General features: G+C 39.1%; 1 protein-coding gene across 2 annotated transcripts in view; it reads left to right on the forward strand.

Annotated features, from left to right (window-relative positions):
* The window catches only part of UBP1 (upstream binding protein 1 (LBP-1a)), an 82,078-nt gene that overhangs the window by 50,997 nt on the left and 6,841 nt on the right, over nucleotides 1–24,240 (forward strand). Inside the window, exons 3-13 of one of the 2 annotated variants that reach the window (XM_006851576.1) lie at nucleotides 3,408–3,484; nucleotides 8,385–8,490; nucleotides 9,332–9,438; nucleotides 11,914–12,066; nucleotides 12,169–12,279; nucleotides 12,729–12,836; nucleotides 18,431–18,534; nucleotides 20,224–20,278; nucleotides 21,264–21,357; nucleotides 23,018–23,108; nucleotides 23,816–23,934. In XM_006851576.1, the coding sequence (XP_006851638.1) occupies nucleotides 3,408–3,484; nucleotides 8,385–8,490; nucleotides 9,332–9,438; nucleotides 11,914–12,066; nucleotides 12,169–12,279; nucleotides 12,729–12,836; nucleotides 18,431–18,534; nucleotides 20,224–20,278; nucleotides 21,264–21,357; nucleotides 23,018–23,108; nucleotides 23,816–23,934 (1,125 nt within the window). The remainder of the gene's footprint in view (nucleotides 1–3,407; nucleotides 3,485–8,384; nucleotides 8,491–9,331; nucleotides 9,439–11,913; nucleotides 12,067–12,168; nucleotides 12,280–12,728; nucleotides 12,837–18,430; nucleotides 18,535–20,223; nucleotides 20,279–21,263; nucleotides 21,358–23,017; nucleotides 23,109–23,815; nucleotides 23,935–24,240) is intronic. The other variant, XM_006851577.1, reaches the window with a different exon arrangement.

The raw sequence follows: 24,240 nt of genomic DNA on the forward strand, positions 1-24,240 counted from the left end.
CAAGATCTCAGGAACCGGGCTTCATTTATCTATACCTAAAATGCTACGTTGCTCTAAATTATCACATTCCTATATACTTTCAGGAGGAAGAAGAGCATCTGGGTTAAACTGATTATATTCAGAGGTGGTTCAATGGGGCTGCCACTGATCAACCCAGAGTCTGCGTATTATGTCCCCAGCAGGGTTTCAGTATCACTATCTTTATCTGCACTTGGTCTCCCATGGCTTTCTTGCAGAGGGTTGGTTCAGTGTGTCTGCCTGCTTTGCCATCTTGCCCCAGACTTGCAGACTTTTGCGAGGATCTTGGCCCTTTGATTTGTTCCAGATTCGCTCATTGCCAAGTGGTTCATTGCTGTTAGATCAGAGTAGTTATCTCTTCAAAGTAAAAAGAATCATTGTTTCTAACTTCTCCCCAAATAATCTCTTCATTTGGAGGCAGAGTTTTACTTGCACAGTCCTCCTCTAAGAGTTTAATTAGCATTATCTATGTTATAGTGGTACGAATCGGGCTGTGAACCACAAGGTCGCAGTTCGAAACTACCAGCTGTTAAGCGGGAGAAAGATGAGGCTTTCTGCTCCTGTAAAGATTTATAGCCTCAGAAACGCCTGTACAGGGTCGCTATGAGTCGGAATTGACTCCACGGCATATCACTAGTACCACCATGATATGATACAAGCAAGTTTTTGTTGTTATTAGGTGCCATTAAGTTAGCTCTGACTCCTTACAACCCTAACTACAACAGAATGAAACCCTACCTTGGTCCTGTGCAGTCTTCACAGTTGTTCCTATGTGTGAGCCCATTGGTATAATCATTGTGCTAATCCAGCTCAGTAGGGTCTTTCTCTTTTTTGCTGACCCTGTATTTCACCAGGCATGTTCTCCTCCTGAAACTGGTCAAAAACCAGAAAAAGGTTTTTACCTGTCTTATATATGAAGTCCTGGATTGGCACTGTAGGATAAGCAGTGAACCGCAACATTGGCAGTTCACACTCACCAGATGCTCGTCAGAAACCCTATGAGTCCGGTGGCAATTAACAACAACAACATACTGACTATGCAAAGGTTTTCAACTTTTTGGGTCATAACAGCTAAGGATAACATTGTGCAGAATGGTTATTTCAGAACATTTAATTGTGCTCATTTGGAATGTGTACATAGACCAAGAGTCAGTTGTTCGAACAGAACAAGAGGACACTGAATGGTTTAAAAGCAGGAAAGGTGTGCCAGGATTGTATTCTTTCACTATACTTATTCAGTCTCTATGCTGGGCAAATAACCTGTAAAGCTGGATTATATGAAGGAGAACATGGCATCAGGATTAGAGAAAGAGTCATTAACAACCTGCAATTAGCAGATAATACAACCTTGTTTGCTGAAAGCGAAGAGGACTTAAAATACTTGGTGATGAAGGTCAAAAACCACAGCCTTCAGTGAGTTGCACTTCGATGTAAAGAAAACAAAAATACTCATTACTGGACCAGTAAAACATCTTGATAAATGGAGAAAAATTGAAGTTGTCAAAGACTTCATGTTGCATGGATCCACTATGGACACTCATGGAAGCAGTTGTCCAGAAATCAAATGACTTAATTGCTGCACAGGAGCTCTTCATAGCGTTCAAGAGCACAGATGCATTTGAGTTATGGTGTGGTGTTACAGAATAATATTTAAAATATCATGGACTGCCAGAAGAACAAATAAATCTCTGTTGGAAAAATTACTGTCAGAATTCTTCTTAGAGGCTAGGATGGTAAGACTTTGTCTTTCATAACTCAGACATATTATTAAGAGAAACCAATCCCTTGAGAAGGACAGCATGCTTGGTAAAGTGAAGGTCAGCAGAAAAGAGGACATCCCCCATGAGATGGATTGGTACAGTGGCGGCAGCAGTGGACTCAAGTGTAATGATTGGGAGGATAGCACAGTACCTGGCAGGGTTTTATTCTGTTGTGCATGAGGTCACTGTGAGGTGGAACTAACTCAACAGAGCCTAACAAACAACAGCAACTTCCCCAAGCATGATGTTCTTCTCCAAGAACTGGTCCATTTTGGCTGTGTACTTTTTCCATTACAGATATATTCATTCTTATGGCAGTCCAGGGCATATTTAATATTGTTTACCAATATCATAATTCAAATGAATCAGTCCTTCCTTGTTCATTGTCCAACTTTTACATGCATTGGGAGGTTGAAAATGCCATGACTTGGAGCAGGCATAGCTTAGTTTTCAAAGTGACAACTTTATTTTTTTTAACACTTTAAAGCGACTGTTTTTGTTTTGTTGTTAATTTTTGTGAATTAGATGAAGGCTTACAAAGCCAATTTATTTTCCATTCAACTGATGCATACACATTTTGTTTCACATCACTGATCAGTTCTTACGATATATGTCACTTATTCCAGTTCCTCCCTTTGTTTCCCATTTCCATTCCTCTTTTTTTTCCCCCGAACCTATCTGAACTTTGTCCTTGGGTAAATGCTGCCCTTTTGATCTCAAATGGTTGATCATTCTAAGGAGCACCTACCACCCTAGTGTTACTTTTCACCTTATAGACCTGTTTTAGTATTTGGCTGAAAATTGAATCATGGAGGCGAGTTCATTTCCAGACCCTAAGTGTGGCTAAGAGCCATCGTCTCAATCTTTATGTGTACAGAGAACGTGCTCTTTTTTCATGATGTGAGTTTTATTCCACATTTTTCTCCCACTCTATCCAGGACCTTCTAATGTGATCCCTGTAGTGGTATTTGGGCATTATCTAATTCTTGCCTCTGGGATGTAAACACCGATGTCCGTGATTGTGAATCCAAGTGAAATGAAATCCTTGACAACTTCAATATTTTCTCTTGTTTATCATGATGTTGTCTGTTGGTCCAGTTGTGAGGATTTTTATTTTCTTTCCATTAATTTGTAGACAATATTGAAGGCTGTAGTAATTTTATCAGTAAATGCTTCAAGTTTTCTTCACTTTTAGCATGCAAGATTGTATCATTTGCATATCACAAGTTGTTATTGCATATTCCTCCAATCCTGATATCTGTTTAATCTTCTTCATTCAGTCCAGCTTCTTGGATTATTTGTTCAGCATGTTGATTTACTAGGTATGATAGAAGTATACAACCCTGGCACATACCCTAATTAGAAGGCAGTGAGTTTCCCCTTTTTCTGTTCAAATGACTGCCTCTTGGTCTACAGACAGGTTCTATATCAGCACAATGAACTGTTCTGGAATTCTCATTCTTTGCAGTGTTAATTCGTAATTTGTTAAGATCGGTAAAGCACAAGTAAACATCTTTATGGGATTCTCTGTTTTCAGCCAAGATCCATCTGAAATTAGCAATGATCAGATATATATAAAAGTAATGTTCTTTATATGGATTATTTTTAATGCTCTATTTCTTTCAATAGGTCAGTCTTACGAAATTCGGATGCTGGATAATCGGAAAATGGGAGATATGCCTGAGATTAGTGGGAAAATGGTAAAGGTAATAACTGTTAATTTAAATTCCTAACAGATAAATGCAGTGATTCAATAAGGTAACAGTTTTACTATAAGAGCTTTTATTAAAAAATTGCTTTATTTCACACTGTTGTTGTTGTTGTTAAGTGCCTTCGAGTCGGTTCCGACCCATAGCGACCCTGTACAGGGTTTCCGAGGGTGTAAATCCTTACGGGAGTAGAAAGCCTCATCTTTCTCCCGCGGAGCCGCTGGTAGTTTCGAACCGCTGACCTTAAGGTTCGCAGCCCGATTCGTAACCACTACGCTACCAGAGCTCCACACTAGTTACATTAAAACTCCTAACTTTGAGTCCAGGTGTGGCAGTGTAGGATACGCACTCGACCACAAGGTCAGTTTGAACAGCAAGGTTGGCAATTCAAACTTACCAGCCGTTCCTCAGAAACACTATTATGAGCCATTATGAGTTGGAACAGACTTGGCAGCACTTAACAACAACAACAAAACAAAGTGACTGTAGCTCAGAAATGTGTTGTTGGTAAGTACCTTTGAGGTGTACAGTTACTGGGTTTGAACTGCTGACCTTGCGGTTTGCAGTCCAGGGCTGATCTTACTGTGTCACACTTTCACTTATCTGAAAAATGGGAATTAGAGCAGTTAATGAATGAAGTAAACTGGAAAGTCCTTTAGAAAAGATGGAACCATAGAAAATGCAGTTGCAGTTATGAAAAATAACAAAACCTCCACCAAAGTTCCCAAAGCACAGTATATAGTGTGGGGGAAGATGTAAATGTTATGTGAAACATTAAAAAATATTCCTCTTTAACAATTTTTGAAGAAACTCACCTTAAAATTTCTCTTAGTAGAAAAAATCTGTTTACCCTCTTAAAGTTTCTGAGTGAAGTAGCTCATTTTAGATGTAGGCGACATAGTCATTGGTTAGCCAACCAGTTCCTTTTAGCTGGTATCTTCAAATAATTTCTGCCACCTGGTTTTCCTGGGTCATTGTGTTTTCAAGGAGAGATTTATTGTGGCCTGTATGGAACACTAGTGTGGTACTATAGGATAAGCACTGAAATGCTAATCACAAGGTTAGTGGTTCAGACTCCCTCCTGGGAAATGCTATACAGGGTCTCTATGAGTTGAAACTGACTCCACAGCACTTAACAACAGTATGGGGAGGAATACTTTTGGAAGGACCTTGCCTATCTGTAGATCTGCCATTTTAGAGGGCAAGCATAGGAAAGACAATTTTGGCTTGAAGGGGTGGATACTCAGGTTACTTGGTTGCAAACGATCTCAATTTATGGTGCTGTTCTTCTAGCTGGTCCAGGCTGGTCTGCTTGTCCTTTCAAGTGGAAATTTCCCTCCTCTGAAGATTCAGGATGTTGTTCAGGATTCTACCTATGGTCTTACGTAATGCAGAGGTTCCCCAGGAAGCCTCCTTCACTGGGCATGTTGTAGCCCCATTTTAGGTATTCCAATCAGTTATAGGCAGAAGACGGACTTACAAGCTTTCTGTGGCGATATTTCTGGCTATTCCTTTCGCTCCCTTTCAAGTGTCTATTTTATAATAGTGTGCCAGGGAAACCACTATTCATAAGAAAGCCAAGCATCTTAACATTATTTTCCCCCTTTACCCCATTTCTACCATGTTTCAATCCCTGTATCCCAGAGCCCTGTTGTTCCAAGGTTGTGCATACATCATTATTTACCTCTGTCCCACTTAGCCCATGCAAACCTGCCTAATTGATCTTCCATCTGCTTTGCTCTTCCATTCCCCTCCCCCTTCTTGTATATTGCCTGCCTCCCTAGCACCCAAACTATCCTATGTCTATTCTCTACCCTGTGTTCCACCTTCCCCTCCCTCCCCTCCCTATATCCCAGTAGCCAGCAAAGAATTCCCCCATCCACCTTTAGTATGGGTTCTTTTTCTTAGTCTTTTACAGTAGTGGTGCTATGTAGTATTTAGCTTTTGTGACTGACTAATTTGACTCAACATAATGTCCTCAAGGTTCATCTATGCTATGCATTGGCTTGCAGCCTCTTTGTTGTTCTTCAAGGTAGCATAATATTCCATTGTGTGTTTGTACCATAGTTTATCTGTTCTTCAGTTGATGGGCACTTCGGTTGTCTCCATCTTTTTGCTCTTGTAAATAGTGGTGCTGTGAACATTGCTGTACATATATCTACTCATGTTATGGTTTATATTTCTTGTGGGTAAATACCAAGTAGAGGAATTGCTGGAGCATAACGTATTTCTATTTCTAGCCTTCTGATGAAACACCATATTGTTTTCCAGGAGAGGTTGGACCATTTTGCAGTCCCACCGGCAATGCAGGAGCGTCCCAATCTCTCCACATCCCCACCTCCATTTATTGTCCTCTACTTTTTTGTTCTTTGCTGCTGTTGCTGGTGTGACATGATATCTCATTGTTGTTTTGATTTGATCTCTCTAATGGTTAGTGATCGTGAACATTTCTTCATATATTTGTTGGCTGCCTGGATCTCCTCCTTGCTGAAGTGTCTGTTCATGTCCTTCGCCCATTTTTTAAATGGGTTGTTTGTCTTTTTCTTGTAGAGGTGTTGCAGTTTCCTGTATAGTTTAGAAATAAGTCCCTTGTCTGATGTTTCATTGCAAAAGACTTTTTTCCCATTCTGTGGGTTCCCCTTTTACTCGACTGGTGTAGTCTTTTGATGCATATAAGTTTTTAATACTTAGTATGTCCCACTCATCTATTTTGTCTACTTTTATTTGTGTGGTTTTCAAAATGTTGGTAGTCTGTGTATTCCCTGAATTAGTGCCCTCACAATTGTCCCTATTTTTTTCATTGATGGCCTTCATAATTCTGGGATTCACATTTAAGTCTTTAATCCATGTTGAGTTGATTTTTGTATAAGGTGTGAGGTGAAGGTCTTGTTTCAGTCTTTTGCATATCCCTTTCCAATTCTGCCAGCACCATCTGTTGAAGAGATTATCACCTCCCAATGCAATATATTTAGGTACTTTGTCAAAAATCATTTGGCTGTATGTAGATGGGTTAATTTCTGGATTCTTGTTTTTGTTCCATTAATCTATGTATCGTTCATTGTACCAGTACCAAGCTGTTTTGACCACTCTAGCCGTGTAGTAAAATTTGAAGTTGGGAAGTGAGAGGCCTCCAACCTTATTCTTCTTCTTAAGCAGTGTTTTGCTTATCCTGGGTCTCTTCCCTTTCCATATGAAGTTTGTAATTGTTTTCTCCATCTCTTTGAAGAATGTCATTGGAATCTGGATTGGTATTGCATTATATGTGTAAATTGCTTTGGGCACTATTGCCATTTTCACAATGTTAAGTCTTCCTATCCAGGAGCATGGTACATTCTTCCATTTTTGTAGGTCTCTTTTGGTTTCTTGTAGTAGTATTTTGTAGTTTTCTTTGTATAAGTTCTTTGTTTCTCTGGTTACATTTATTCCTAGATATTTCTTCCTTTGGGTGGCTATTGTAAATGGTATTGTTTTCCTAATGTCCTTTTCAATGCTATTGTTTTTGGTATAGAGGAATCCAACTGATTTTTGTATGTTGATCTTATATCCTGCCACATTGCTGAATCTTCCTATGAGGTCTAGTAGCTTTTCTACTGAGTCTTTGGGGTTTTCTATGTATAGGATCATATTGTCTGCAAATAGAGTTTTAACTTCCTCTTTGCCAATTTGGATGCCTTTAATTTCTGTCATGCCGAATAGCTCTTGCTAAGACTTCCAGCACAATGTTGAATAGGAGTGGTGACAAAGGGCATCCTTGTCTGGTTCCTGTTCACAGAGGGAAGACTTTCAGTTTCTCTGAGGAGTTTTTTCCCATGATGACACTGCACCTGGTCCTTGTTGAAGGGTAGCAAGTACTGTTCTAGGAGGATTTCATTGGGAAACCTTACACCCTTACGTTCCTGATCTCAACTCTTCTGACTTTTTTGTTTTTGTTTCAAACTCAAAGAATACTAAAAAATAAACAGTATTTTAATCCCTCTAGAATAGCAAAACTGTCATTTTGGCATGGCATAAATTGAAGAGTGCAGAATTCTTTAGGGAAGTATTAGAGAGATGTTTATATGCTATACAGAAGTATAAAGACCTAGATGGAGGATCCTTCACATTTTGATATTTTTGTTTAATAAAGTTTTCTGTGATTTTATAGTAATGTTTTTTTCACTTACCCTCATGTACCTAGGAATGGAATTCCTGAATCATGATAATCCAGTTTTGTTTTGTTTTTTGAGGAACCATCAAACCATTTTCCCCAGTGTTTTACCATTTTAGAATGACTGTTTAAAAGAAACCCAAATACTGTTAAGCTTTTCTGTTAAATTAACAAAGTTGATTTGACCATTGAACTTGGATTTCTCTCTCTCTCTACTCATTGCTTTTTCATTTTAATAGTTTCTGTGTCTTTTTGACATTTCCTTCTTAGAAATATAATTATTCTTGCACTAGTGCTGTGAAAATGGACCTTACTTTTGGAGTACAATACCAGATTCTTTTGTAAAAATTATTCTTAGGTGTAACCATTTCATTTGCACCTTTTATGTTTGAACCAAATAATTGTACCTGTAATCTATTCATCCAAGAGCAGAAACTTCAGAAAAATTCACCTATGAAATACTTAAAACTGGAGCTCTGGTAGCGTAGTGGTTACGAATCGGGCTGCTAACCTCAGAGTCAGGAGTTCAAAATTACCAGCTGTTCTGCGGGAGAAAGATGAGGCTTTCTGTAAGACTTACAGTCTTGGAAACCCTGTACAGGGTCGCTATGAGTCGGAACCGACGCCACAGCACATAACAACAACAACAACAACATTCTATTGTAGATTAATACATAAGAAGCAAAAAATCCTTCTGCATTTTTAGAAAAGTAGTTTAAAAGTAATCACACTTTCCTCACTGTTTCTTAGAGCATCATAAGAGTTGTATTCCATGACAGACGGCTACAATATACAGAGCATCAGCAACTTGAAGGTTGGAAGTGGAACCGCCCAGGAGACAAACTTCTCGACTTAGGTACATGTCAAAAGACCATGGAATAATGAGGGCCGATGCTGGCACCAAATGTAATTGTGTGAAGAGAGTTTTGGTATTAGCAGATTCTGTGTGACTTGAGTTGTTTCATAGTTTAAAGTGAAATTGCTTTTTAGTGCTCTAAAGGTATTTGAGCTATGAATTTTATGAGTTTGAAATAATTTAAATCTTGATTGGCACCATCTATCATATGCTTAAGAAAATGAAATATAAACCATAGTAGTAGAAACTGGTATCTATTAGATGAGTTGGCCATGAGGAACCTGAAAGGCAAAAGTTTAACATGGAAATAATGGGGGTTTTTTTTGTTTTTGTTTTGCTTTTAAGTTTTTATTGTGAATTGAGTGAATGTTTACAGGGCAGATCATCAGTTTTACATTCAACAAATCTTGTTTCATACAATGATTATAATCCCCTCCATGTACTATCAGGTAACAGTAGTTCTCTCTATTCACTTTAGCTTCCTTTAAAAAAAAAAATTCTCAGGCATGTATAATAATTTACACCACCAATGGGCACATTGTGCAAGTCTACCTGGATGCCAGCTCTCAGTCGCCCTCTTCCCATGAATCTAGAGTCCTCAGCTGCTTCCTCTCTCCATGTCCCATCTCTGCCTCCATCTCTGGTTGTCGCTGCTTCTCTGGATAGGGTCCCGCATTCCGCTTATGCTCTCCTTCCTTGATGGTGTAGGGTAACGGGAATATAATTTTTTAAGCTAATAATTTTATCCGAAGATATTACACTAATTTGTAAGTTTTAATTATTCAGTGAAGATGAGTTTGTAATGTAAATTGTGTTTTTTTATTTTTATTTTTTAATATAGATATCCCAATGTCTGTGGGAATAATTGACACAAGGACAAACCCAAGCCAGTTAAATGCTGTTGAATTTCTGTGGGACCCTGCAAAACGCACATCTGCTTTCATTCAGGTTTGGCTTTCTACATTATAGCATGCTAACCTGCTGTGGCACTGTGGGTTGATGCACTGAACTGCAAGGTTGGTTTGAACCTCAACGTTGGTGGTTCAAGCTCACCAGCCACGCCTGAGAAAACCCTATACAGGGTTGCTATGATTAGGAACCAGCTCAACAGCACTTGACAACAACAATAATCTATTCATTTAGAAGGCGACGGGTCTGAATTCTTGATGAATAATAAACACCTAGTCCTTACTTGTTTGGTTCCAAAGGCTGGGCCATTTTGCAAAAATGGAAGATGAACACATCAGATCACAAAATGGAGTTTGACTACAACATTACACATCATTACACAATTGCCAAACCACTGAGAGTCATGGTCCATCCAAATTAACATATAACCTTAACCATCACAGCCAGCGTTACTCTTGCCTCACATCTTCGTGGTTCATTACTGCTAGTTGTTAATGCGTAAAATGTTGGTTAATGGAATAGTTAATCAATAAGTGAGTTGGTATAATTTCCTTTAAATATTTATTTGTAAACTATCTTGAAATTTCTATTAAAAACATGCACAGTAAAATTGCACTTAATCTACTAAATCAGTGATAAATTATAATCTAATATATGGAGACATTCGGGGGAGTGGGTGGCTCCATAGGCTAAGCCCTGGAGTGCAAACCACAGGTTGGCAGTTTAAGCCTACCACCTGTTCTGCAGGAGAAAGATGAGACTTTATGGTCCAGCAAAGATTTAAAGCCTCAGATCACTATGATTTGGAATCTACTTGACATCACTTAACAATAATATTTGTATATCATTATTCAAATATTTTTACCATTGGTAATAATAATAAAAAATTTCCATTTCTTATGGGATACATTTTTTGTGAACAGAAGCTGCCATTAGAGAGAATATGATTGAAAAATTTATGATGTTAAAATACAACATTATTTAAGAACCATTGTAGTACTGAATTCTTCAAACCTAGCAAGGGGTAAGAAATAATAATATTGGACCCTGTACCTGTCACCTGGCTTCAACAGTTGAGGCAGGCAGCAGTTTGCCCTTTTTTAAGGTGTCTTTGAATACTCAAAAGCAAATTTCAGATATAGCAGTTTATCCACAAATACTTGAATTGTGTCTTTTGGAGGTAAGCTTTTAAAAAATATAACTATAATAACATTATACCTCAGAACAAAACCAAAACAATAATTCTAATACCCCATATGCTCAAATTTGCATGTAGTAGTATTAATGCTACTGAGTAGGCAACCACTATGTAGAAAAGGAAAACCTTTGAATAGCTGACCAGCTTGGTAGGTAGGCTAGGGTTTCGTTTTTTATTGTGATCTATCAAATTTTATTCCCCATCAAGTAATAATTACCAGACATGGTTTATTTTAGTTGAGGTTTTTTTTCATAATGTATAGTGAAATGAATTTTTTTCGTAGTTATATAGTGAATGAAAGCAATATAAGACCTGGTCTTCATTCTCAGCTTGTACAGAGTCAATTGCAGAGATTGGTGCTAACAAGAAGAAGGAATGTATGTTGTTGTTAAGTACCATCAAGTTGGTTCCGACCCATAGCAACCCTAGAAAGTATTTTTGTTTTGTTTTGTTTTAATGTTTTATTGTGAATTATGTGATAAGGTTTTCACATAACCCTGTATAGGGTTTTCAAGGAGCAGCTGGTGAGCTCGAACCGCCAATCTTGTGGTTCAAACTGACTTTGCAGTCCAGTGCATTAACCGCCATAGCACCACTTCAGGATTCCAGGGAAATTGGTACCCTCTGCTTTTTATACTAAGGCTGTTATGTCTGGTAGTACTGAAGGGGGAGGGGTGGGGTGGTAGAAGATGTGTTTTGCACCCAGGATTTTGAGTGACTGTTGAGGGGCTAACAGCAGAGATTAGATAAACACAGAGGGGTTTCTGGACAGGAAAAGTTCCTAGGCAAAGCATCTCAAGTTAGCGTGTATAGGAAGAATAGTGAGATGATTGAATGGCTAGAGCAGGATAATAGCAGTGTTGGCGAACAGTGAAGTTGTGAAATCATGGAGGTAGGTTTACTTTGGATTGACTCATGGACCACTGGGCCCTAGTACAAGGTGGTACTGACACATTAAGGATTTAGGACTTTTGGGGCTGAAAGCAGCATGCAGTCCTGGGTGGGCCAGGAGACGTATGTAGGAAGTCACTGTATTCTTCTGTTCGTGATATGCACAAGTCTTGCATTAAGAGGAGAGACCCTGGAATGGGATAGAATTCATCCCAGAGTCCAGAAAAACTAAGTTGAATTTGCACATAGGATTTTAAATGAAACCCAAACATTAAAAACGATCCAGAGAAATTAATGAAAGATATTTGGCTAATATTTAGGAGTTCTTACATTTATAGTGGGGGTGGTACATCTGAGCGGGAACAAAATAGAAGGTAATCAATGGAAGCTTCTTTGAATCCATTTCAGTAAGAATTGTTTCTTAGGTACACTGCATCAGCACAGAATTTACTCCACGCAAGCATGGAGGTGAAAAAGGAGTGCCCTTTAGAATCCAGGTGGACACCTTTAAGCAGAATGAAAACGGGGACTACACGGATCATCTACACTCAGCTAGTTGCCAAATCAAAGTGTTTAAGGTAAGAAATGGAAACCAGGCTTAAGTAATTAAGATCTTGTTTTGCTTGTGAATCTATTTGCTATCTTCAACTAATTGATGAAATAATCTATTTTATTTTCAGCCGAAAGGAGCAGACAGGAAACAAAAAACAGACCGAGAGAAGATGGAGAAGAGAACAGCCCATGAAAAAGAAAAGTATCAGCCATCTTATGATACCACAATTCTCACAGAGGTAATATAAAGCCACATTTTGGTTTCAGAAGAGAAGCAGAGGTTTGCATATTAGCAACATCCCAAAGGATGAGTGTCGCTACAAAGGGCTAGGGGAAGATTGGGTGGTAGACTGACATAGTGCTCTTACTGAAATTTGCGGGAAAGTATGTAATACAAATTTGGGGGTTGGTTAATAGATTAGTTTTCTGGGTGGGATCTTAAATGAAGATGTTGAAATCCCAAATCAGGTCTCAGAAATAGACCTTAAAAACTTTGAAGTTGGCAAGAAGTTAAGTTGGGACGTAGAATATCTGAATTTTGTCACTGCTGGGGTTTTGCAGTTTCTTTCCCTTTGACTCCTGCTAGTCTTACATTTGTTTGATTGGACTGCAGAGACGTGAATCAGGGGATTAGATCTTTCTTTGTATAATGAAAAGACATTGATCCCAATCTTTGGTGTTTGTCCAGATGAGGCTTGAGCCTATAATTGAAGATGCAGTTGAACATGAGCAGAAAAAGTCCAGCAAGCGGACTTTGCCAGCAGACTACGGTGATTCTCTGGCAAAGCGAGGCAGTGTAAGGGACTTCTGCTTCTCTTTTCATTGTGCAAGAAACCTTGTGCAGTGTTAGATATAGGACCAACTTCCACTTTAAAGTAAAGCCAAAATTGTTTTTGATGTTCTTGTCTTGATTTAATTTGCTTTTGTTTAGACTTACTACTTTCTGTTTGTTCCTCACTGAGGAAAATTTCCTAAATCTAACACTTTAAAGCAAAGCAAAAACAATGTTGACCATATTGGGTGGTTTTGGAGGGGGAAAAAAACAACACTCAAAGATAACGTGTTCTCTCCCTGTCTCCTTCCCTCCCGCCCTCCCTCTCCTCCACACACACACACACACCCTTCTTCAAGAGCACTGAAATTCATTGCAAAACTTTCTTTAGTAAGATAGTTAGCTTTTTTGTGTAATTGAAAAAGGTGTTGCTTTTTTTTCTCTCTCTCGTGTATACTTGACAAAAATTCCATTCCTACTTAGAGAATTGTTGGCGGCAAGCTTGACATTAACATGTATAATACTTTGTGTCACATTTCCCTGCATGTTGCTTATGAATGTGTGTGTGTGTGCGCTTTTCAAAACCTGTTTGGGGGCACTGGTAGAGAAAATTGACTGCTGCTTTAGTGTTTCCTCTTGGCATCTGCACTGTAACTTCATGCTTTAAGCCAAAGTAGGGCACCATGCTACACTTAGTTTAGACCTGGCTGTCCCCAACGTGCAGTCCAAGGGCTTTTGGTTGACTGTGAGTTTTGTTAAGATAAGAACAGCAAATCTTTATTTCTTGGCATGACTCTTTTCTGCTAACAGTCCACAAAGGATTATCCAGTGATGCTAATTACTTTAGATCAACTATATCCTCCCAGTAAATATAAACATAGAGCATTAAAGGACTTTTAAAATAACTGTCATCCTGTGTATATTAGTGGCAACACTATTTATTCATCATTGCAGTGTCTGCATATCAAGATGCAAAAAGTAGATTTCTCACTTGCATATAAATTTCCATGATTACCTGTAGACTTGGAAAGTCACTATCACAAGAACCTCCTTCCCAAATAAAAGCAATGAATGAGAGTATTTTAGTTGCTGCTGGTGCATTAAGATGGAGAATGTGTTCATCTGAGTGCCAAAGGGAGCACACATGTTACGTTTTCTTTTATTGGGCTCTTTCAATTCAAATCATAGGTTCAAGGAACAACTGTATACTTCTTTTCCAAAACATACTTCTCCGCAATTTTATACTTCTACTCTTCCCGATTTTTCCACACGACACTCAGGTGGTGTTTGATAAGCTTTTTGGGGGAGATTGTAGTAACTCATCACTTTCCCCCTACTGTTAATAAGCCATTTAACCAATTTAAAAATATATATATATGTTCTAATAATTCATAAATAAATCAGCGATAGCCCAATACTAACCTGAAAATGGTAATGTTGTTTTGCGTTTTCAATAATTCCTAGCTCAGATCTAAAATATGCAAAACTTCAGCAGTTCACTGGCCTGGGATTTCACATCTTCCTGGTTTGTTGTTTGCTGCCCACGATGTCTTTGGTTTGGTTAAGATGCTTGTAAGATGCAGTTACAGTTCATCTTGGAAACCTGTTTTTAAAAAAGTAGGGTCTGAATTAATTCCTTATAAAAGAAAGCCCATAGTACTTTATCTATTTATATTCTTTCAAGTGCTGCTTACAAAGGAAAGACAACTTTTCTTGCACTCTTTGGATGGTTCCAATTGGCTTTCAGTAAAACGGAATACCCAGACTTAAAGGCTTTCTGTGAAAGTCCGAGAGCTCCTGTGTGAAATGGCCCCACATTGACTAGAGTCACTACTGTTGGCTCCCAGCAGAAGACACACAACAAAACCCTGACTGTGTCTGTTGATCTCTGCCCCTGAGCTGTGTTTTATTGATTCAGCAGGCTGCCAACTGCTGCTACAGCCTAAGATAGGTCAGCTTTGCCTAATGGAGTCCAGGCCAGGGATTGCTAAAACCTTCATGAATTACATATTGTTTTTAGAGGAAGAAGGCAAATATACCATTGCCTACTTGTATAAAAACAAGAAAGAATGACAAGATTACAGAGACATTGTGAAAATTGTATGGTATGCCTTTTCCCTTGAGTTCAGACTGCAAAGGAAACCTATGAAATAGGACACAGATTTTCGCATTTCATTTAACCTGACCAGTAAAGAACCTGTTGTTGTTGTTAAGTGCCGTCGAGTTGGTTCCGACCCACAGCAACCCTGTATAGGGTCACCGAGGAGTGACTGGTGAGCTTGAACCACCGACCTTGCAGTTCAGACGGCTTTGCAGTCTGGTGCATTAACCCACAGTGCTACACCAGACTCCGTAAAGAACATAGATCCCATTATTTCTAAAAATAGAAGCCTTACAGTACAGCCAGTTTTCATTGAGCACACTACTAGGTTTCCAGTGTCCAACAGATTAAGTCTCCTTTATTGGGCAACTTTTATTGTCACACTATTAACACTACTGTTTTCATAAAGGAAGCTAGCTAAATATATAAAAGTGAAATAAGCATGTTTATGGAGTTGCGGTGAGCTTGGGTTTCCCTGCCTTACTCTATCTTAGTAAATTGGGCTTTTTGATTTGAAGACTTTGTTTCCTCATTTGGTAAATAAATACCAAAGCACATGTGAGGAGACTTGATATTTTTATTATTAAAAGCTTTAATACTAAACAACAGCCACCATATCATTAAAATGTGTTACGATACATACCGTGTAATGTTTTATATTATGTAGGTAGGGTAGCTTAGAAGGTTTCTTGTTAGTAAACCCTGCTGTGGCTGTGCCACACTCGTTCATCCTCGATGGTTTGCAGGCTATCTATCCAACTTGTAACAACATCATAGGACTGCCCCATACGGTTTCCAAAGCTGTAAACTTCACAAGCCAACTCTGCCACATCTTTTTTTTTTTTTTTTCATGAAGCAGCAGGTGGATTCAAACTGCAATCTTTCAGCTAACAACCAAGTGCTTTAACCAGTAAGTTACCAGAGCTCCTGTATCACACCCATGTTGTTGTTGTTGTTAAGTGCCATCGAGTCGGATCCGACCCATAGCGACCCTGTACAGGGTTTCCGAGGCTGTAAATCTTTACGGGAGCAGAACGCCTCATCTTTCTCCCGCGGAGCGGCGGGTAGTTTCGAACTGCTGGCCTTAAGGTTCGCAGCCCGATTCGTAACCACTACGCTACCAGAGTTAGGTGACTAAATTTGCTCAATGGGTCTTGAGTTCCTCAAACTGTAGTGCTACTTTGTAAGATGACAGAAAACATTTTTTAAAGGGTGGGGAGGGGCATTTATCATGACCATGATATAGTAGGCAATAATTTTGGCAAAGCATTTTTGCCAAATTGGCTCCCCCTCCCCCATTACAGTCAGCTGATAGTAATTTAAATAATAATTCTGCAATTATTATGTATCTCCATTTCTGAGGAGATACATACTCAGATAATTGTAAAGTATGTTATGGTTCCAATCTTGCAGTTTTATTTTCTTGTGCTTCTAGTAGGTGTCAGATACATGTGGTTAACTCATTTATACTTGGTTTTACCAGTCTTTACTGTTCTACTCTTAAAATATATACTTGTAAATTTTTTGAGATTTAATTAATTTAAATTAAATAGTTGCAAAGGAGGCAATTTTCTGCCACATTGAAACTTGTATTTACAGTTTCAGTTAAAACGATTGTGTATCACTCTTTGAAATGTCTCCTGTGGAATTTAAGTACCGTAGCAATTTGACACCACCACCATTCATTTTGGAGTCCCGGTGTGGCGCTGAGGGTTAATGTGCTATACTGCAAAGTTGGTTTGAACCACAAGGTCGGTGATTCAGACTCACCAAATGCTCCTTGGAAACCCTATATAGGGTTGCTAAGAGTCATAACCAACTTGACAGCACTTAACAACAACAACAACCATTCATTTTTAAAGTGCCTCTTCAAACTTCCTCAGTAATCAGAAATTTTACACGGCTCTTTCTTGATCTCACGTTTCTATTTTCATTCCCCTCAAAAAATTTTACCCTAATGTGACATATTTCTATGCCTGAAAGTCTTATTGATTACCCTAATGCTTCATAATCACCTTAAATGAATTGTGATCTAGTTATTAAAATTTGTGTCCATATGACTCTTAACACAGTTGAGAAATAGAAAAGTTAGCATTATTAGTACCAATTTACCAAAACAACAAAAATCATAGGAATTATGAATAATTATTAAGCATAATTGAATTGATATTAGAACTGTATCTTGAATGACACAGAATAGAACATAAATTCCTTATTTTTAAATTTTAAGTAGATGACATAAAACTTGCTTTTATAAGTAGATGGGTAAAACCTCTTTTCAGCAAGTTTTTTGAGCTCTTTTAGTTATGTGTCAAAATTCCAGTGATCAACTTTTTAAAATTATCTAGTAGATTATTTATATACTCTAGCATAGTGGTTATGAATCAGGCTGTGAACCTTAAGGTCAGCAGTTCCAAGCTACCAGCTGTTCTGCAGAAGAAAGATGAGGCTTTCTGCTCCCATAAAGATTTACAGCCTCAGAAAATCCCTTACAGGGTCGCTATGAGTTGATTTCAACTCCACAGCGCATCACCACTCCCACCACCAGCTGACAGTTCAATTAAATCTAACCTTAAATTTCACTGAAAGCAAAAAAAAAAAAAACTTAAAAACCATCTGACTCACAAATTTTTTCAGTCATTAAGGTTATCTGCTTTCTCAATATTTAGTCTAGTATTTTTGGGCCATTTTGTACTTAACTTTTAGGGACAGTTTTATACCCTAGCACCATGTGAGATGAGATGCCTTTCTTGTGTAAAAGAACAGAAGGATGGTTGTGAAAGGGAATGCTGGGAACTGAGGGCCTTTTAAAGACTGCTCCCTAAGACCACTCTGGCCTGCTCAGGATGCTATTGACTGTAGCTCTTCCAGCTCTTCTAATAGTGTGATTTTGCTCTATACCTGCTTAGAGTTTTGCTTTGAGCTGAAACAAAGTTCACCATGTCCCTTCTAGCAAAAAAGGATGGAAAGCTAAAGGAAGACTGTCAGGCAGTATCTTACACAGTTGACATATTTTGATGCCAGGCCTGTCTGGTCTTCCTTAGGGATTACTAATCTTAGGAGCAGATGTTGTGAGACTCCTCTTTGGGAAAGATGGCAAATTGGCAAGGCAAGTAACACTAGGGAGGACAGAATCTGCCTTTCAGGTGTTGCTTATGGGTCCTTTTTTGGCTGCTATCCTTAAGCACTGATATCTGTTGAGGAACTGAGGTTTAAAAGTATTGGAAGCAAATTGTACAAAAGTATACATTTAAAATTCCGTTATACATATTTTACTGCTATTATCACTTCAGGTCTTCTCTAAGATTAATCCGTGTTCTAGCTACACAGAGCAGGTAAAATTTATCTTTGTCATACAGAAGTAAATTGGATATGTTTCTGTGAGATTGCTTGATGAGTGTCCAGTATCTTGCATTTTATAATCTTGCATTTGGCCAGACTAGAGCGTGAATAACAAAATATTTCTTTCATGTACTTTAAAAGCATATCATTAATTTCTTTTTGTTTCTGCCCTTAGTGTTCTCCGTGGCCTGATATGCCCACAGCCTATGTGAATAACAGCCCCTCTGCCACCTCCACCTTCACTTCCCCCCCGCAGAGCACCTGCAGTGTCCCAGACAGGTATCTGCTATGTGTGGTGTAGAGTAGATATGTCAGTGCTTTTGCACCATGACTGCCCTATCGGTCATTTCACAGCCACCTCTTTGGGTATAGCAGCAGACATGTACAAAGGGCTTCAGAAAGTTCATGGGAAACAAGGAAAAGGTTTTTCCATGGACTTTTTGAAGCTACTTTATATAGTAATGGGAAATGACCTGAACGTCAACTTCAGAGGAAAATCATTGTCTATTCTTCCTCCTAGCCCCATATGTCTCACACATTCACAATTATGATCATTGTAGAAAAGGGGGCATTCTGAAGGTAAAGCCAGCATACAATCTTTGTGAGGTCAAAACAGTATTAATGGGGGATTACTGGTGTGACGACGCTATGGGTTAATTCCCTAGATTGCAAAGTCGTTTTGAATCTCAAGGTCGGTGGTTTAAGCTCATCAGCTGCTCCTCAGAAACCCTATACAGGGTCATTGTGGGTTGGAACCGACTCAGCGCCACTTAACAAAAACAACAACATTGGGTAAAGAGAGGGTGACAGTCAATATCATAAAGCTAAATAATTGAGGTGCAGGTATTTAAAAAGGAATCAATGTTCAGTAGTCAGGAAGGTGGCCACATTTCTCTGGGGAGTTGATTTTCAGTGTCCCTTTAGAAACACAAGTGGTACAAGTTAATTTTCTTTTGTTTTGACGTTCACTTTCTTTAATCACAGATAGATACATCAGTTTAAAAAAAACAACAAAATCCAAACAGACATATGCTTCTGAGTTCATTCTGACACTTAGTGACCCTCTAGGAAAGAGAACTTCCTTGTAGGGTTTCTGAGCCTGTAAATCATTACAGGAGCAGACAGCCACAGCTCTCTCCCATGTGTACTGGGTGGATTTGAACCACCAACCTTTGAATTAACAGTACAGTGCTTAGCCTACTGTGCCACCAGGGATCCTTGTATTAGTTAAAGGCATACCTTTTGTATATTTTGACTTAAGACTGTTTCTTGTAGTTCATTACTGTGCTGTTGTGAAGTGCTGTCAAGTTGTTTCTGAGTCATAGCTTACCTGTATGGGTTTCCATGGAGCAGCTGTTGAGTCTAAACCAATGACCTTGCACTTCAAACCATCCTATAGCCCAGTACTTACCCTGCAGTGCCACACCACAGCTCCAGTTCATTATTATATATATTTTTAAAGCTATTTTCAGTTGTTTGATTTCTCATATTTTTTTTCCAAATAAAATCAGTATCTTTCTTTTTCCCTGACACCTCTAGAAAAGCCCTCTGCTTTACAAAACTTGAATTTACTAGATCAGTGGAGGAGGAGGCATGAATTAGATAGCGAGTCTTCAGTGCTTCACTCAGCATCATATTGACCTTGACTAGTGGGACCTACTTCTTAAGTTGCACACCCGACCAGTATTGTTCTGACATTAATTTTACCTAGTTTTTGTTGTTGTTGTTGTTAAGTGCTGTCGAGTTGGTTCCGTCCCATAGCGACCCTGAACAGGGTTTCTGAGGCTGTAAATCTTTACAGGAGCAGAATGCCTCATCTTTCTCCTGCAGAACAGCTGGTAGTTTCGACTACTGACCTTGCGGTTCACAGCCCGATTCGTAACCACTACGCTACCTAGTGTAATGAGGTTTTAAAGTCTTTACTTTTAAAAATTTATAGAAATAATCCTTTTTTTTCTTTTCTCTCAGCAATTCTTCTTCCCCAAATCATCAGGGAGATGGAGTTTCACAGGCCTCTGGTGAAGTGAGTATCTTCTTCTTCTTTTTTTTAAATGTTTTATTGTGAATTATGTGATAGCTTACATGAGAGAACATTAGTTTTACATTCATCCTATCGTATATTGTTTCATTGCCATTGTTACAATCCCCTCCATGCATCATCAAGCCTCCCTCCCACCCCCCCGCCCAAAGTCATAAGCACACAGTCTCTCTCCCTCTCCCTCTCTGAGTCTAAAGTCCCTAGCTGCTCCATCGCTCCACGTCATCATCTCTGCCTCCATCTCGGCATCACTGCTTCTCTGGGTAGGGTCCCCGCTCTCCGCTCTTCTCCCTTGATGGTCCCAGGGATCTCTGCTCCTAGACTGCAAAGTTAATCACTCCCCTCCTTGCTACAAAACATGTACCTTTACATTTCCAACCCTCACAATCAGTCCTGATAACAGTTATTCACTACTGTATTATAAGAGACCCATCTGCATTTCCTTTCATCAGCCCCACCTAGACAGAATCTCAGTGGAGATTCTACCTTCCTCCACGTCCTATGGATCTAGGCTCCCTCTTGAAAGCTTGTAAGCCAGTCATCTATTGCCTTTGTAGCCCCCCATTTTGGGTAGCCAATGTCCAAGTTGTCCATCCCTGTCAACTCTGTGTGGAATGATTCTTGATGTAAAGATTTGTTCCCTCTTTTGAGCTGCTTCATCCATAGGTGTAGGTCAAGTTCATCAAATTGTATCAGATTACTCTTTTTTCCCTCTTCTTTCTAGTTGAGGAAGTGAGTATCTTTTTCCTAAATTGCCCAGCTGTCCTCAGCCCTCCTGCATTTTTAAGGCTCTTAGAGGCCCTTTTCTTGGGATCTTGTGCAAGTATTGAGTCCCTTAATCAGTCAGATTTTTTGCTCTTCTTGGGTGTGTTTGACTTATGAAGATTTCTGTGTTTGGTTTACATGTTATGTTCTTCATAGTAAAGTCAGAAAATTTCTTCTATATAAGTTGACTTTTTGTTGTTATTAGCAACTTCAGCCTTCAGCCACAACCCAGGAAACACAGCAATGGCTGCTCAAAAACCGATTCTCTTCCTACACAAGACTGTTTTCCAATTTTTCAGGTATGCTTGTATGTATGTTGTTCTTTGCTTATTTGTGTCTGCATTTTTACTTACTTTACATTGCAACAATTGTAGATTGACAAGAAGTTACACAAAAAATGTACAGGGAATCCCCGTGTAGCCATCACACGGTTTCACTTGCATATCTTGTGTACCTTGTCAAAATAATTGGCATGGGCATAATCCAGATTTTACCAGATTTATATGTACTCATTTGTGTATGTGTAAATAGTTCCATGCAGTTTTCCTTTTCATTTTATTAACTTTTAATTATATGAAATATAATTTTGCAGGAAATTATAATGATAATACAGAGAAGCCTTGTACACCTATCACTCCATTTTTCCCAGTGGGGTTACATCTTAAATAATTACATAAAATTAACTCAAGAAAACTGATCTAGGTACGAGGTGCATCCTTGTCATTTTATCCCATGTATAGATTCATATAACTACCACCACAGTTAAGATGCAAAACTATCCCATATCTGACATGTTTCTTCTGGTTACCCTTTAATAATAATTGCACCCATACTCCTTACCCCACCATCCAAACTCCTTGCAGTCACTAATCCTGCCTCTGTCTCTATGATCTTGTCACATATAATGTGATATAAATGGAATCAGAATATAAGAGGGCTTCAAAAAGATAATTCCATTATCTTTTAATGTCATTTTTCCATGAACTTTTTGAAGCCACTTATGCAATGTTCTGAGCTTAGAGTTTTTTCACTTAACATAATGCTCTTGACATCAATCTCTAAGTACTTGTATGTATCAAGAGTTTGTTCCAATTTATTGTGGATTCCTGTTCCATGGTATGGGAATACTCAGATAATATACGATTATTATATGCTGTGTTGTTAAGTGCTGCTGAGTCAATTCTGTCTCATAATGACACAGTATAGAGTTCCCGAGGAGGAGCTGGTGGATTTGAACTGCCAACCTTGTGGTTTGCAGTCCAGTGCTGATCCAACAGCACCACTAAGGGAGCATTTGAGTGTAATTTTAAAAGGCACCAAGCAGTCCTCTAAGTGCTGCTATAGAAACTCTGTTTGGAGGGACAGTAAGCGATATGCCAGGCTGGGCAGATAGCAGAGGCAAGCATTTCAGACATACTTGTCCCCTTTTACCTAAGGAGCTCTGGTAGTGTAGTGGTTACGAATAGGGCTGCGAACCACAAGGTCAGCAGTTTGAAACTACCAGCTGTTCTGCAGGAGAAAGATGTGGTGTTGTTAAAGATATTACAGCCTCGGAAACCCTGCAGAGGGTCACTGTGAGTCGGAACTGACTCCACAGTACTTAACAACAATCATGTGTATTTACATAGCCACAGGCTAACCATGAATCTAGTTAGCTAATGAAATCCTGGGTTAGGAACAGACATATTTAGAGGCCCTACCCGTTGATTTGAATTGCCAGTCTCTGCTCTAAGCGTCTTCTTGATAACACGACATGAAGAGGCAGCATTTTCATTGATGGTATGGGACAGGGATGGGTGAACCTTCCTGTATTGTCCATGTATGTGTATGTACTCAGGAGTCCTGAGATGGTTTTAAAGGAGATTTAACTAGCTGTGTGAATACAGAAGCCAGTAAAACAGCCTGTTCTGTTAGTTGTTCTTTCATGTCTTTGAGAAAAATCTTTTTGCTGTTCTCTAGGTGCCGACTTACTTAAACTGACAAAGGAGGATTTAGTACAAATTTGTGGTGCAGCTGATGGAATTCGGCTCTATAATTCACTGAAGTCAAGGTAAAATGTTACGTTTAAAAGGAATTATTTTGCTTTAAGACTATACCTTCTTTGTGTGGGGAATTTGGGCAGAATGTCTTTCCACGCTCGGTTGGCGTGTGCCTGTGTGCGCCGGCAGCCATATGCTCACAAGAAGACTGTTTTGTGTACACCTTCAGGGCAGGCCCAGATATGATGCAGGCACTGATGAGGTCACAGGTAGACTGTAAGACTGGTAGAAATGCACATGGGCAGTACTGATTTCTTGAAGACGACTGGGTTTGTTGCCAAGAAAACAAAACTTCTCATTTAGGTGAGCTATACAGAATCTATGGTTTTCAAGGTCGTGACTACTAAACAGTTATTAAAAATGTTAACTTTTGTGAATTAAAATGATAGAACTATAAACTATGCTGGCTTTTCAGCTCTATTTACTATGATTGTTATTTCTTGAGTTGTGGTGTCAGAGTGCCATTAAAATTAAATCTTAATTTTAAATTATTGACTTAATTTTGAAACTTAAAGCCACCAGCATCTGACAGACCATCTCAATAGTTTAGAGTGTGGATCATCAGATTAGATTATAGTTGGTATGAGGTGTGTTGTTTTTATTACCGTATTACTTTATATAATGAAATAACATTGTAATGTGCTCATAGCGAGTCAGTTGTACCTGCCATGTGATGGCTTTTTCTTCTAGGCTCATGAATGGTATCTTCTGCTTGCAGGTCAGTTAGGCCTCGCTTAACCATCTATGTCTGCCAGGAACAGCTGAGCACCTCACCGCTGCCAGGGCAGCAGCAGGCTGCAGGCAGAGGCAGCGAGAATGGCAGTTGTACACCCTATGGTGGGTATTGAGGGAGTCTCAACTTCCTCTCACTCTGCTTCTGAGATGGTGAGGCAGAAACAGAAAGGCCCCGAGCAGGGCTTTGAAAGACGCCACCGTCCGTATGACTTTCCTGTTTGCTACAGGAGTATCTTCCTGGCTGAGATGTAGCAGCTCTAGGGCCAAGACCTCAGGAAAAGAGGGGACTAATGGGAGCTGCAACCTTCCTCGTTTATTTCAGCCACACTTTGCATCTCTTGTATATATGTTTCTACAGAGGAACTAGCAAAAGACTGACTTGAATGTTTTGGGATTTTGGCTTTTTTT

This window comes from Chrysochloris asiatica, unplaced genomic scaffold, assembly GCF_000296735.1.
Source record: "Chrysochloris asiatica unplaced genomic scaffold, ChrAsi1.0 scaffold00030, whole genome shotgun sequence".
NCBI lineage: Eukaryota > Metazoa > Chordata > Mammalia > Afrosoricida > Chrysochloridae > Chrysochloris > Chrysochloris asiatica.